We start from the raw sequence: 13181 nt of genomic DNA, 5'->3' as shown, positions 1-13181 counted from the left end.
AGGTGTTTTCTTAGTCATTCTACTGCCTTTAAAATTTTATTATTCCTTATTATTTGTTGCTGTCCCTTGCTGATTGCTGAACAATAATAGTAGAATGAATCCTAAAACAAGAAAACATGAGTCGGGTTGTGAAAAACGTAAGAAAAAAAAGAGAATTGAAGAGCTAACTCGTTCTCAAAAAGGTGCTCTTGATAAATTTGTTGTTAAAGATGTTGATAATTGTGGTTGTTTGAACGAAACTCAGAATGAAAATATTGATAATGTTACTGTTAGTGTGCCCTTAATTGACGAAATAAATAATGATGAGTCTTTACGTGTTGACGGTCTTCTTGCTGGAATAAATAATGATTTTGAGGATGTGCCTATGGAAAATGTTAATTCATCTTCTGAAAATGTTGAAGAAGGGGTTAATGATACTGATGATGCTAATTTTGAAGAAGGTATTTATGATCCTAGAAACTGGGATAAACTAAATGCTAAACAAATAGACGAATTAGCTGTTAAAGGTCTAATGAGGGATTTAAGTATTGATAGGGGTCCTAAAAACTCAGGCAATAGATACTTTTCGTCAAAATTTTACACTAGATTTATGCCAAACGGAGAAAAATGGGATAGAGAATGGCTTGTCTATTCAAAAGATCTAGATAAAGTGTTTTGCTTTTGCTGTAAATTATTTCGAAAATCTCAAGGTAGAGGCGAATTAGTATCCAGTGGCTTTAATGATTGGATTCATCTTGGTGTAAGACTTAAAGAGCATGAAACGAGTGTGGAACATGTTAGGAACATGACTATTTGGTATGAATTGCGTTTACGACTAGGTAAGAATAAAGCAATTGACGAGTTGAATCAAAAAAATGTATATAAAGAGAAGGAACACTGGAAAAATGTAATGGTAAGAATAATTGCAATTGTCAAGTACCTCGGAAAACATAATTTAGCCTTTCGTGGCACTAATGAAAAATTGTATCAGGCAAGTAATGGAAATTTTTTGGGGTTGGTTGAGATGGTGGCCGAGTTTGATCCAGTGATTCAAAAACATGTTAGTCGCATAACAAATAGCGATGCTAATTGCCATTATCTTGGTCACAATATCCAAAATGAGTTGATAAGCTTGCTCGGTCATAACATTAAATCTGATATCATCAAGAAAATTAAGGAAGCAAAGTACTTTTCTTTGATACTTGATTGTACGCCTGATATTAGCCACAAAGAGCAAATGTCTATAATATTACGTTATGTGGATACTTCTTTATTAGATGAGTTTCAAGTAGAAGAGTCATTTTTGGGATTTTTGAATGTGAATGATACTAGTGGTTTAGGACTTTTTAATGCTTTGCAAAATGAGTTAAAATGTCTTGATCTTGATATAGATAATATAAGAGGCCAAGGCTATGATAATGGGTCTAATATAAAAGGAAAACATCAAGGATTGCAAAAAAGATTGTTGGACATAAATCCTAGAGCCTTTTATACACCTTGTGGTTGTCATAGTTTAAACCTCACATTATGCGACATAACTAATTCATGTGGTCAAGGTAAAGATTTTTTTGCAATCATACAACGTGTATACACTATATTTGCCCATTCGACAAAGAGGTGGAATATTTTGAAAGATAATGTATCAGGTTTAACTCCTAAACCGTTGTCAGCTACACGTTGGGAAAGTCGTATTGATAGTGTAAAAGCTATAAGATTTCAACTTGTGGAATTTCAAGAAGCTTTGCTTGAAATTGCCGATGTCGATAATGATGGTATTATTAGAAGCCAAGCTAAATCCTTAGCATTGAATGAACTTGGTAGTTTTGAGTTCGTCGTGTCAATAGTCATTTGGTATGAAATATTGTACTTTGTTAATGAAGTTAGTAAAAATCTACAATCGAAAAATATGCTTATTGATGTGGCTATTTTACAAATCAATGCTTTAATTTCAACTTTTGAAAAGTATAGAGATACCGGTTTCTCTAAAGCTATGGAAACCGCTAAACATATAGCTAAAGACATGGACATTGATCCTTCTTTTCCTAAAAGACGAGAAAGACGAAGAAAAAAACAATTTGATAAGGGTCCTGATGATTCATCACGTGTATCTGAAGAGGAATCATTTAGAGTTAATTATTTTTTATACCTTATTGATCAAGCAATATCTTCACTTAAAACAAGGTTCGAACAATACGAAGAATTTGAAAGTATATTTGGCTTTATGTTCTCTACTACTAAGTTGAATTCAATAGATGATTTAATGTTAGAGTCTTGTTGTGTTAATCTTGAGAATGTACTAAAAAACAATGCGAATTCTGATATTGACGGAAATGCATTGTACTTAGATTTGAAATTTTTTAAAGAATTAATGCCTGATACATGTATGGGTCCTCTGGCAATTTTGAATCATATGAAAAAAGTTGGCGGGTGTTTTCCTAATGCAGTCACAGCGTATAGGATCTTATTGACGACTCCGATCACCGTTGCATCGGCCGAAAGAAGTTTTTCAAAGTTGAAGTTATTGAAGTCATATTTGCGTTCGACAATGTCACAAGACCGCTTAAATGGATTAGCTATGATAGCTATTGAGAATAAAGTTTTAGACAAATTTTGTTATGAGGAACTAATCGATGATTTTGCTTCAAAGAGCGCAAGAAGAGCTTCTATGTTTAAGAAGTGATGTTTTGTAATTGTGAACTTGACTCCATTTAATTGAGAATAATTTTTTGAGCTGTGAATGGAAAAACTTCTTCTTTGTAATTTTTTTTCTTGATGTATAAATTTTAGGGCCCCGTTTTGGTAATTCGCACAGGGCCACGAATAACTCCCAGACGGCCCTGTATGGGTACACTTGATTTTGTAAGAGTGATGACTTAAGAATGTGTGAAATGAGAGAAATCAAAAGGATAATTAAGTAAGGCATAAAGGGAACAAGAACTTATCTATAAGGATAAACGAAGATATATAAGACTAGGATAATCGACAAAGAAGAGTTCAGATTCCAGCTTAGTGCCAAAAGTTGATGAACAGTCGGAGGAATCTGTTAGACGCGGTTGGGTTATAAGAGAACCGTGGTAATAACCCATATTTTTTGTAGTTAGATGCATGCATTTTGCAGTCTGAAGAATGTTCTAACTCCAAAACATACTGTAAGATATTTAATCTTCTATATACATGTTTAATTATTGAAATAAACATACAATAAACAAAATAGCGGAAGCGATAAATAAAGATCGAGAATTAAACCTCCAGCCATTGCTTTTCGGAATTCCTGAACAGCTTTTAAATCCCGAATAAAGAAATAAACCCGTTTCCGTCTTTCCGATAACTCGTCTGTGTATGCACGTCTGACTCTTATTTTTACTCTGATTTCGGTTCCAAACCCTCCTTCTAACTGATTTAGATGGTGTATTGTACTTAAGAGAAAGTTTGATGACCTCATTAATCAGATAATGTGGTGTATTGTACTTAAGAGAGAGTAAGTTTGGTGACCTTATTAATCAGATAATGTGTTGTATTTATACTGATTTTGCCATCAAAAATCACTTGCAAACATGGAGGAGTGAGTGGGGGGTGGTCAACTGTGGAAGTGGGGAGACAAAATAGGGCAATTTTGTTCATGGTTTTGACTGCCAGATTAAATGGGCAATAAAATAGGATTTTCATAAAACTGAAATTAATATTATGGTTAATAATATTTACTGAATTAATTATGAAAATCTAACATTCTCCCACTTGGCCCATTTAAGCAAGAGAAACTTCATGTACGAATCATAGCGACGAATTCTCTAGAGCGATAATTAATCTTCCATGTATTACGATACACTTAGTCTTTCACCACTCACACTTAACTTAATGAATAAACCCATATGTTTACTCTAGGTCAAAACATAATGATATTTCTCAATAAAATAAATAACCAAAGAATGTACGTACATAATCCAAAATGAGAAAATATCCAACTAAATGAAAAATTTCAATACAATAAATAAATGTATCACATTATGGAACCAAGTCCCATATTCACTACATGACCCTTGAAACCTTTAGGTGGCATGCCTTTAGTCAAGGGATCAGCCATCATTAATTCAGTGCTAATGTGTTCTATGATAACTTTCTTTTCCTGAACACGCTCTTTTATGGCCAAATACTTAATGTCGATGTGCTTACTTCGACTTTCACTTCTATTATTCTTAGCGATAAATACCGCAGCTGAATTATCACAATACATTCTAATTGGCCGATTAATGGAGTCAACGACTCTTAGCCCAGATATGAAACCTTTCAGCCATACACAATGTGAGGTAGCCTCAAAACAAGAAACGAACTCGACCTCCATAGTAGAAGTGGCTGTCAAAGTCTGCTTAGTACTCCTCCAGGATACAGCTCCGTCAGCTAGCATAAACACATATCCTGATGTGGATTTTCGTGAATCAATGCAGCCAGTAAAGTCTGAATCGGAGTACCCCACCACTTCAAGACTATCAGTCCGTCTATACTTAAGCATGTAATGTTTGGTACTCTGAAGGTACCTCAACACTTTCTTTGCAGCCTTCCAGTGATCAGAGCCTGGGTTATTCTGATATTTGCCTAATACTCCAACAGCATATGCAATGTCATGTCTGGTACAGACTTGAGCATACATAATGATACCAAGAGCTGAAGCATATGGAACATTTTTCATTTGTTCCCTTTCTAAATCATTCCTATGACACTGGTCTAAACTGAATCGGTCACCTTTCACAATAGGTGCTACACTTGGTGAACAATAATCTTTCATTCTAAACCTTTCAAGCACTTTGTTGATATAGGCCTCCTGAGACAAGCCTAAAATGCCTCGGGATCTATCTCTATGGAACTTAATGCCAATGACGTAAGATGCCTCGCCCATATCTTTCATATCAAAGTTATTTGAAAGAAATTGTTTCACTTCATATAGCAACCCCTTATCGTTGGTTGCTAGTAAAATGTCATCCACGTATAACACAAGGAAACACATCTTACTCCCACCGACCTTAAGGTATATGCATTGGTCCATGATATTTTCTTCAAAACCGAATGAAGAAATAACTTCATGGAACTTCTTATACCATTGACGGGTGGCTTGTTTCAAACCGTATATGAATTTATTTACCTTACAAACCAAATGCTCACCATCTTTAGAGGAGAATCCTCCAGGTTGTTTCATGTAAACCTCTTCCTCTAAATTGCCATTGAGAAATGCCGTTTTCACATCCATTTGATGTAGTTCGAAGTCAAAATGAGCTACTAATGCCATGACCACTCGAAGAGAATCTTTCTTTAATACAGGAGAGAATGTCTCCGTGTAGTCGATCCCTTCCCTTTGAGTGAACCCTTTAGCAACGAGTCTTCCTTTATGTCTCTCGATGTTGCCAAGTGAGTCTCTTTTAGTCTTAAATACCCACTTACATCCGATGATTTTTACACCATCAGCCAACTCGACGAGATCCCAAACTCGATTAGACGCCATAAAGTTCATCTCATCTTTCATAGCATCCATCCATAAGTTTGAATCTGTAGAACTTATGGCTTGTGAAAATGACATAGGATCATTATCAGCTCCAACATTGCAATCCGATTCTTGTAGATATACTTCATAGTCGTCAGGAATAGCCGATCTCCTTTCTCGAATAGATCTTCTTAATGGAATTTCTTCAACCTCACGGTGAACTTCTTCCTCATTATGATCCACCCTATTTTGATCGACATTTTGTGGAATTTCTGTATTTGGTTATTGAACCTGCGGTCGAACTTCAGGACCGTGAACAATAACCAACCTGTCACTTAAAACAGAGGGTGAAGCTTCATGTTGATCCTTTTCAGGTTCAACTTCTATAGTACTCCCACTGATTAAGTCATTCTCTAGAAATTTCGCATTTCTAGATTCCACAATCCCGGTACTATGAGACAGACAATATAACATATAGCCTTTGGACTTTTCGGCATATCCAATGAAATGCCCACTAATAGTCCTTGGGTCTAGTTTCTTTTCTTGTGGATTTTAAATTTTCACCTCAGACGGACATCCCCAAACGCGTATATGTTGCAAACTCGGTTTCCAACCTTTGAATAACTCAAAAGGCGTCTTTGAGACGGCCTTGGTAGGAACCCGATTTAATATATACGTTGCCGTCTTTAGTGCATGAACCCACAAAAATGAAGGAAGTTTAATATTACTTCTCATACTACGCACCATTTCAATTAACGTCCGATTCCTTCGTTCTGCTACACCATTCTGATCCGGAGAACTGGGCATAGTGTATTGGGCAACAATCCCATGCTCTTGAAGAAATTTAGCAAAAGGACCAGGTGCTTGTCCATCCTCAGTATATCTACCATAATACTCACCACCTCTATCTGATCTCACAATTTTAATGTGCTTACCACATTGTTTCTCTACTTCGGCCTTAAACAATTTAAATGCGTCAAAAGCTTCGTCTTTGGAATGAAGTAAGTAGATGTACATATATCGTGAATAATCATCAATAAAGGTTATAAAGTATTTAGGATCATTAGCATTCATGTCCGGCCAACAAATGTCCGTGTGTATCATCTCTAATAGGTCAGAACTCCTCTTAGCACCTTTCTTAGATTTGTTAGTTTGCTTTCCCTTAATGCAACTAACACAAGTATCAAAATTGGTAAAGTCTAAAGTACCAAGTACCCCTTCCTTTACCAATATCTTAACCCTCTTAATGAAGATGCGTCCCAATCTCCGGTGCCATAACATAGAGGACTCCTCATTTATAATACATCTTTTTAAACCAGTATTAATATGCATAGTATTTTGAGCGGTATCATTTTGTAAATAAAGACGATATAAATTATCAGACAAAATACCATAACCAATAACTTTAGAATTTCTGCAAATACTGAAACCAGAATTCGAAAAATTAAAGGTAAATCCAAACGGTACAAGCCTTGAAATTAAAATTAAATTCCGAGCAAAATTCGGAACATAAAATGTCTTATCCAAAACCAAAACAAAACCACTACTCAAAACTAAAATGCATGTCCCTACGGCCTCCACGTTCAAGCCTATCTGGTTTCTGGAACAGATAGAGCTTTCACTTGCCGCTGGTTTTCGCAGGTTTGTCATACCCTGCAAGGTATTTGAAACATGGATTGTAGTACCAGCATCAATCCACCAAGTATTATGAATAACATTAACCATATTAGATTCATAACAAACAAACGCATGAAAATTACCTTTCTTTTTAAGCCAAGCCTTGAACTTTGTGCAGTCTTTCTTCATATGTCCCTTCTTTTTATAGAATAAACATGAAGACTCCTTCTTAATGGTCGGCTCAACAAATATCTTACCATTTCCCTTATCCTTATGGTGACCCTTCTTAGTACTAGATGATTCTTTATTAGTACTAGTAGTTAGGTTCACCTTTTCGCCCTCCTCCAACAACAACCTCCCCTCCTCTTGAACACACATGGTTATTAATTCATTAAGAGACCATTTATTCTTATGTGTATTGTAAGAGATCTTAAAGGGGGCATATTGTGCTGGGAGAGAACACAAAATTAAATGTACCGGGAAAGAGTCAGACATAGTATCTTCCAATACCTTAAGTTGGGCTGCAATATCCCTCATGCGCATGATGAAATCACGCACTCCTTTAATGGCATTGAGCTTCAAAGAAGTAAATTTCATTATTAAGGTGCTCGCCAAAGCCTTATGAGAAGTTTCGAACTGCTCATCTATTGCTTTAAGAAGGTCTCGAACTTTAGTATGCTGCTCGACGGAACCTCGAATACTAGCACACAATTTTATCTATATGAACATCGTGCAAATATAGTTTAATTTCTCCCACTTTTCACGATGATCTACTTCATCTGGTGTGCTAGTTTCCTTTATCTCAGTCGGTTCATCGTTTTGTATAGCATAATCGAAACGCGTGGATCCTAAATGCAATAGAACCCTCTCTTTCCACACCTTAAAATTATCACTAGTTAACTCAGGAACGTTAATTTTGATATCAAAGGAACTTCCAGGTAAACATGCTGCAAATTTTAAATATACATGTTTAGTAACAAAAATTTGAGACTTAACTTTATCACAACTTACAAATGTAAATTATGCTCATATGAATCTAGTGACATAAACTTGCCTGTGGTCTAAAATCTACTCAAATTAGATGCATAAAAATTAAACTTTATGATGAAAGTATCAAATTATATTCATTTCTCAACTCCTGTGGGTATATTAAGAAACTTAATTCAATATAAGATCCTAATTAATCACACAAATATAATAAGATTCCTGTGGGGTAAGTCTCGTCATATTACGTATAATTAATTACAATAAAATGTCTAGTCTCCACATGTGATTTCGAATAAAATTTAATCAATTAGAGATGCTGTGGCTACTCCCTAACTAATAAATTTAAAATCACTTGACATTTACTTAATTTTATATACTAACTTAATGTATATATAATGTTCACCGGCAAAGCATATGAAACATATACGGAATACATAATACACTCCAAAAAGTAAAAGTACAAGTACTCCTATCAGTCTCAAACAAAAACAATACTCTTCATAAATAAACATGTACCACATAAAAGACAAATGGTCAATTACACAACTCAAAAGAGAAACCATATAGCAAAACCAACATTATCAGTGGGTCGCCGTACTAGCAAAACCACACTAGCAAAAAACAATACTCCGTATGTAACTATATGAACATATGCAGTACACATAAAACGAGAAGTTTTATAAAGTAGCCTAGGAAAACGTGTATTCATTTTATATGATAAAAGCATCATACATCCATATGAATGCCAGCAAACAAAAAGCAAAGAAAACTATAAAAGGCAACTTGTCACAAGGACAATAAAACCAACGACTTTCCATACACCAAAACAGAAGCCAACTTTGTTCTGCAATCTCTTTTTCAAAACAAATCAGACGACATAAAAGGGCAAAAACTTCATCCCCTACCTTCATCATCCTCCATTAAAACAAAAAACCCATAACAGATATGAACACAAAAAAAAATCCAGATTTTAAAGACAAAGATGGAACCATATTCTAATCAAGCCATTAAACCGAATGTCAAAAGAAATCCCAGATTCCGATGAAAAAACGAAATTAGCAGATTAATTGTATCAAAGACGGAAAACTGAAGTCGGAAATCAACAAGCAAGACAGAGGCGATATACTCGCTCTGATACCAAATGTAAGATATTTAATCTTCTATATACATGTTTAATTACTGAAATAAACATACAATAAACTAAATAGCGGAAGCGATAAATAAAGATCGAGAATTAAACCTCCAGCCATTGCTTTTCGGAATTCCTGAACAATTTTTAAATCCCGAGTAAAGAAATAAACCCGTTTAGTCTTTCCGATAACTCGTCTAAATGTGTGCACGTCTGACTCTTGTTTTTACTTTGATTTCGGTTCCAAACCCTCCTTCTCACTGATTTAGGTGGTGTATTGTACTTAAGATAGAGTAGGTTTGGTGACCTTATTAATCAGATAATGTGTTGTATTTATACTGTTTTTGCCATCAAAAATCAGTTGCAAACATGGAGGAGTGAGTGGTAAGTGGTCAACTGTGGATGTTGGGAGACAAAATATGGCAGTTTTGTTCATGATTTTGACTGCCAGATTACATGGGCCATAAAATAGAATTTTCATAAAAGTAAAATTAATATTATAGTTAATAATTTTTTCTGAATTAATTATGAAAATCTAACACATACTTCATTACTTCTCACCTTGCTCCAACTCAGTTACTCTCCGTCTGACATTAGTCTTGTTGAGACAAGGTCCCCAATCATGTTTATAACTATCCATAATCAATCAAGAACAATACACCCGGTCCGGATTCTCTCCATTACTTAAAAAGAAATTGATCTCTATTACTTTTAAACGATCCGGATTAAATCTTGGGACGATCTAATAGTTGTAATTATTTCATAAAAGTAATGTTTTAATGAATGGAGAGAGAACATATATTAAAATAAGAGTGTATTAGAGAGAAAATGGAGAGAAAGTAATGGATAGGATCCAAATTGCAATACCCCCTCCCACCCTTTCCCATTTTTTAAACAAGATATTTTAACCACAAACTTGTTCCAGTAGGTCTAATTTCCCAAAAAAAAAAAAAACAAATTTCCTCTTTTATCTCGTCTTTAATTCATACCACGAGCAATAGAACTTTTCATATAGTCACTACGGTATTACATTCGGTCTCACCACAGAACTTTTCATATAGTCACTACGGTATTACATTCGGTCTCACCACAATACTTAATACATGAAATAATGCATAATCCATTAATGATTTAAAAAAAAAAAAAATATTCACTATCATTCATGTGAATGAGGTCATCCAACGAGCAAAACTATACTCGCTCCATTCAACTCACACTACCGTTATCTATTTTGCACACTATTCACAATTTAACATTCAATTTTAATTTTCTCTCAATACATAATTGAAAATATATTCATGTGTGATCTTATTTGATTCGTCTTTAAAAGTACATTAAAAATATATATCTTTTATATTTTTTGCAAATACGCAGCTAACGATATTTAGCGCGTAGAACATACGTTGCCAAATGTGAAAAAGCAAAATGGTAGTGTGGAGTTGAATGGAAGGAGTAATTTGGAAGTCCTTACTTTAGCAGGTTTCTCCAAATGTGCGCTATACATGCGTAAACTAAAAAGCAAATTATTCCTGTCTCACAAAACGAAATAAGAGTTACGATCTGAATCCAATGTCATTTTATTAAAAGAAATCAACTTGACATATTTCTTAACCACAAAATAGAAGAATGATTCCAAGAATTTTTTTTTTCCAGGATTCATCAATAACACTTGAAATAGTGTCTTAATAAACCCACCAACTAAAATGAAAAATGAATAGCTCAACTGACCGAACAGACCTAACAACATCATGGTACTCTAAATCTTTAAGTTTAATAACCAAAATTCATTGTTGCCCCTCATTCGTATTGCTTGTACTCATGCTCCACCTCGCTTAACCTATACTCCATAGTAGACCTGGCAAAACGAGTCTCCCGGGTCGGGTACGGGTCGGGTCAGTTTGGGCCGGGTCATTTCGGGTCTGTCACATATTTCGAGTCGGGTTGGGTCACTTTCGAGTTTCGGGTCTTTTCGAGTGATCTGTTGTCGGGTCATTTTCGGGTATAGGTCATTTTGGGTCGGGTTGCTTTTGAGTTAATGGCTAAGCACTTAAGTTAATACTATTTTGATTAAGAAATAAAGTACTATTTTGCAAATTTAACTATTATTAGAGATTATTGTAACCAATAAAACTTTATTTTGATATATATAGTATTAATATGAGTTAGTACTAGTCGTTTCGGGTAATTTTTGGTCACTTCAAGCCATTTGGGATCAGGTCAGTTATGAGTCGAGTCTTTTCGGATTGGGTCACCTCGGGTCGGGTCAAATGTTCGGGTGGGGTCTGGGTCGGGTCGGGTTAATTTGGGTTTCGGGTGATATTCGGGTCAAGCAAGTTCGGGTCATTTTCGGATCTCGGGTCAGGCTTTTCAGGTCGGGTCATACGGGTCTGAACCATTTTGCCAGGTCTACTCCATAGTACTCATTTCGTTCTATATTCCGCCAAGCTCAACTTAAACTCACACTCAAGTTGCGTATTCAAAACTAAGATATACGGAGTATAAAACTCTCTTATTACATGTTTATTGCATCCATAAGGTTCGACATTAATATCAGTCCATCACACAGGTACATATTGCTCATTATCCTCATTATTATGTAGAACGCTAAATGTTAGTCCCTTTATTCTTACTTACATACACTAAGGTTATCCGAAGTTGTCTAAATTGCTCCACTAGCTAGTGTATATAGTTAAAGAGTGAGATTAAGGCGGTTTCCCAGCCTACTCACTCTTCTTCGTGCATACTGAAGAATCCAAAGTTAAGGGTAGTCTCTAAGATTAAATAAATCATACGTTCACTTGCACACGTCAGAAAGGGTTTCATTTCTCCATATCAACACATATTTCACCTTTGTTACGGAGGGTTATAAAGGCAACTTGAATCATCCACCCCAAGGATCTCTTATAAGTTATAACCCAACTTTTCCAACTCCAACTAATTCACTAGGACTCTTGAGAGGCTCAATTTAACTTAATATAGGTTCAGATAAGTCCTTCATTTTGGTTGAGTCTCTAAGTCCTATTCTCAACCACATATTTTTTGAGTTTAACTCTACTGCATTATGAGTGTAACTTTATTCATTTAATGACTTTTAAGTGTAACTTTAACTTTTAGATTATAACTTCAACCTTTTCAAGCCATTTTATTCACAAAAATTTTTAATTTATGTTATAAAAATGTAATTTTAAATAAATAAATTTGAATTTATGTAATTTTAGGAGTGTAACTTTACTGCCCTACAAGTGTAACTTTAGTCGTTTTAGGTATAACTTTAGTCGTATGATGGTTTATATGTATAGATTTTAATTTATATACTTTTACGAGTGTAACTTTACCCTTTTCAAGTGTAACTTTAGTCGTTGGAGTCGTAACTTTAGTTGTATAGTGGTTTGTATGTAAAAATTTAAATTAATATACTTTACTATTGTAACTTTAGTCCTTTTAAGTGTAACTTTTGTCCTTCAAGAGTGTAACTTTAGTCTGGAGGTGGTAAGTTTAGTCAATAGAGATGTAATTTTATTGTATTACGAGTGTAATTCTAGTCCTTGAATATGTAACTTTAATACTTGGAAGTGTAACTTTATACTAATAACTCTTCTTTCATCAACCGCCACCACCATCCTACCACCTCCTACCCCAATCAGCACATCACCACCTCCAAACCGCAACAACCAACAACCAACAACAACACCAACCAATTTAATCTCAGATCTGAAAAAAAAGGAAGAGAGGGAGGCGGCAGAACACTACCACGCACAACAAACACCACCAACACCATCCCCATCCCCATTCTCATTCCCCACCACGGCACCACCATCCAAAAAAATCAAGAACAAACAAAAAGACAACACCAACTCACCCATCAACAACCAACAACAACCACCACTTTTTTTTTTTTCAGATCTGAAAAAAAAAGAGAAAGGAGAAGGGGAGGGAGGCGGCGTTTGCGTGGTGGAGGAGAGGGGTTGGTGAGCAGCAACGGCGGACGAGGGAGGCGGC

At 35.2% G+C, this 13181-nt stretch overlaps 1 protein-coding gene across 1 annotated transcript; it reads left to right on the top strand.

Annotated features, from left to right (window-relative positions):
- The first annotated feature begins 94 nt into the window (after positions 1-94).
- LOC141627559 (uncharacterized) lies at positions 95-2659 on the top strand. The gene has a single exon (XM_074440798.1). The coding sequence runs from the start codon at positions 95-97 to the stop codon at positions 2657-2659; it is 2565 nt and encodes an 854-aa protein (XP_074296899.1).
- The last annotated feature ends 10522 nt before the right edge of the window (positions 2660-13181 follow it).

Source organism: Silene latifolia, chromosome Y, assembly GCF_048544455.1.
Source record: "Silene latifolia isolate original U9 population chromosome Y, ASM4854445v1, whole genome shotgun sequence".
Taxonomy (NCBI): Eukaryota; Viridiplantae; Streptophyta; class Magnoliopsida; order Caryophyllales; family Caryophyllaceae; genus Silene; species Silene latifolia.
This window is presented reverse-complemented; position numbering and strand designations above follow the sequence as displayed.

Coding starts and splice junctions, on each gene's coding strand:
- LOC141627559 (XM_074440798.1), top strand. CDS start 95: ATGAATCCTAAAACAAGAAAACATGAGTCGGGTTGTGAAAAACGTAAG.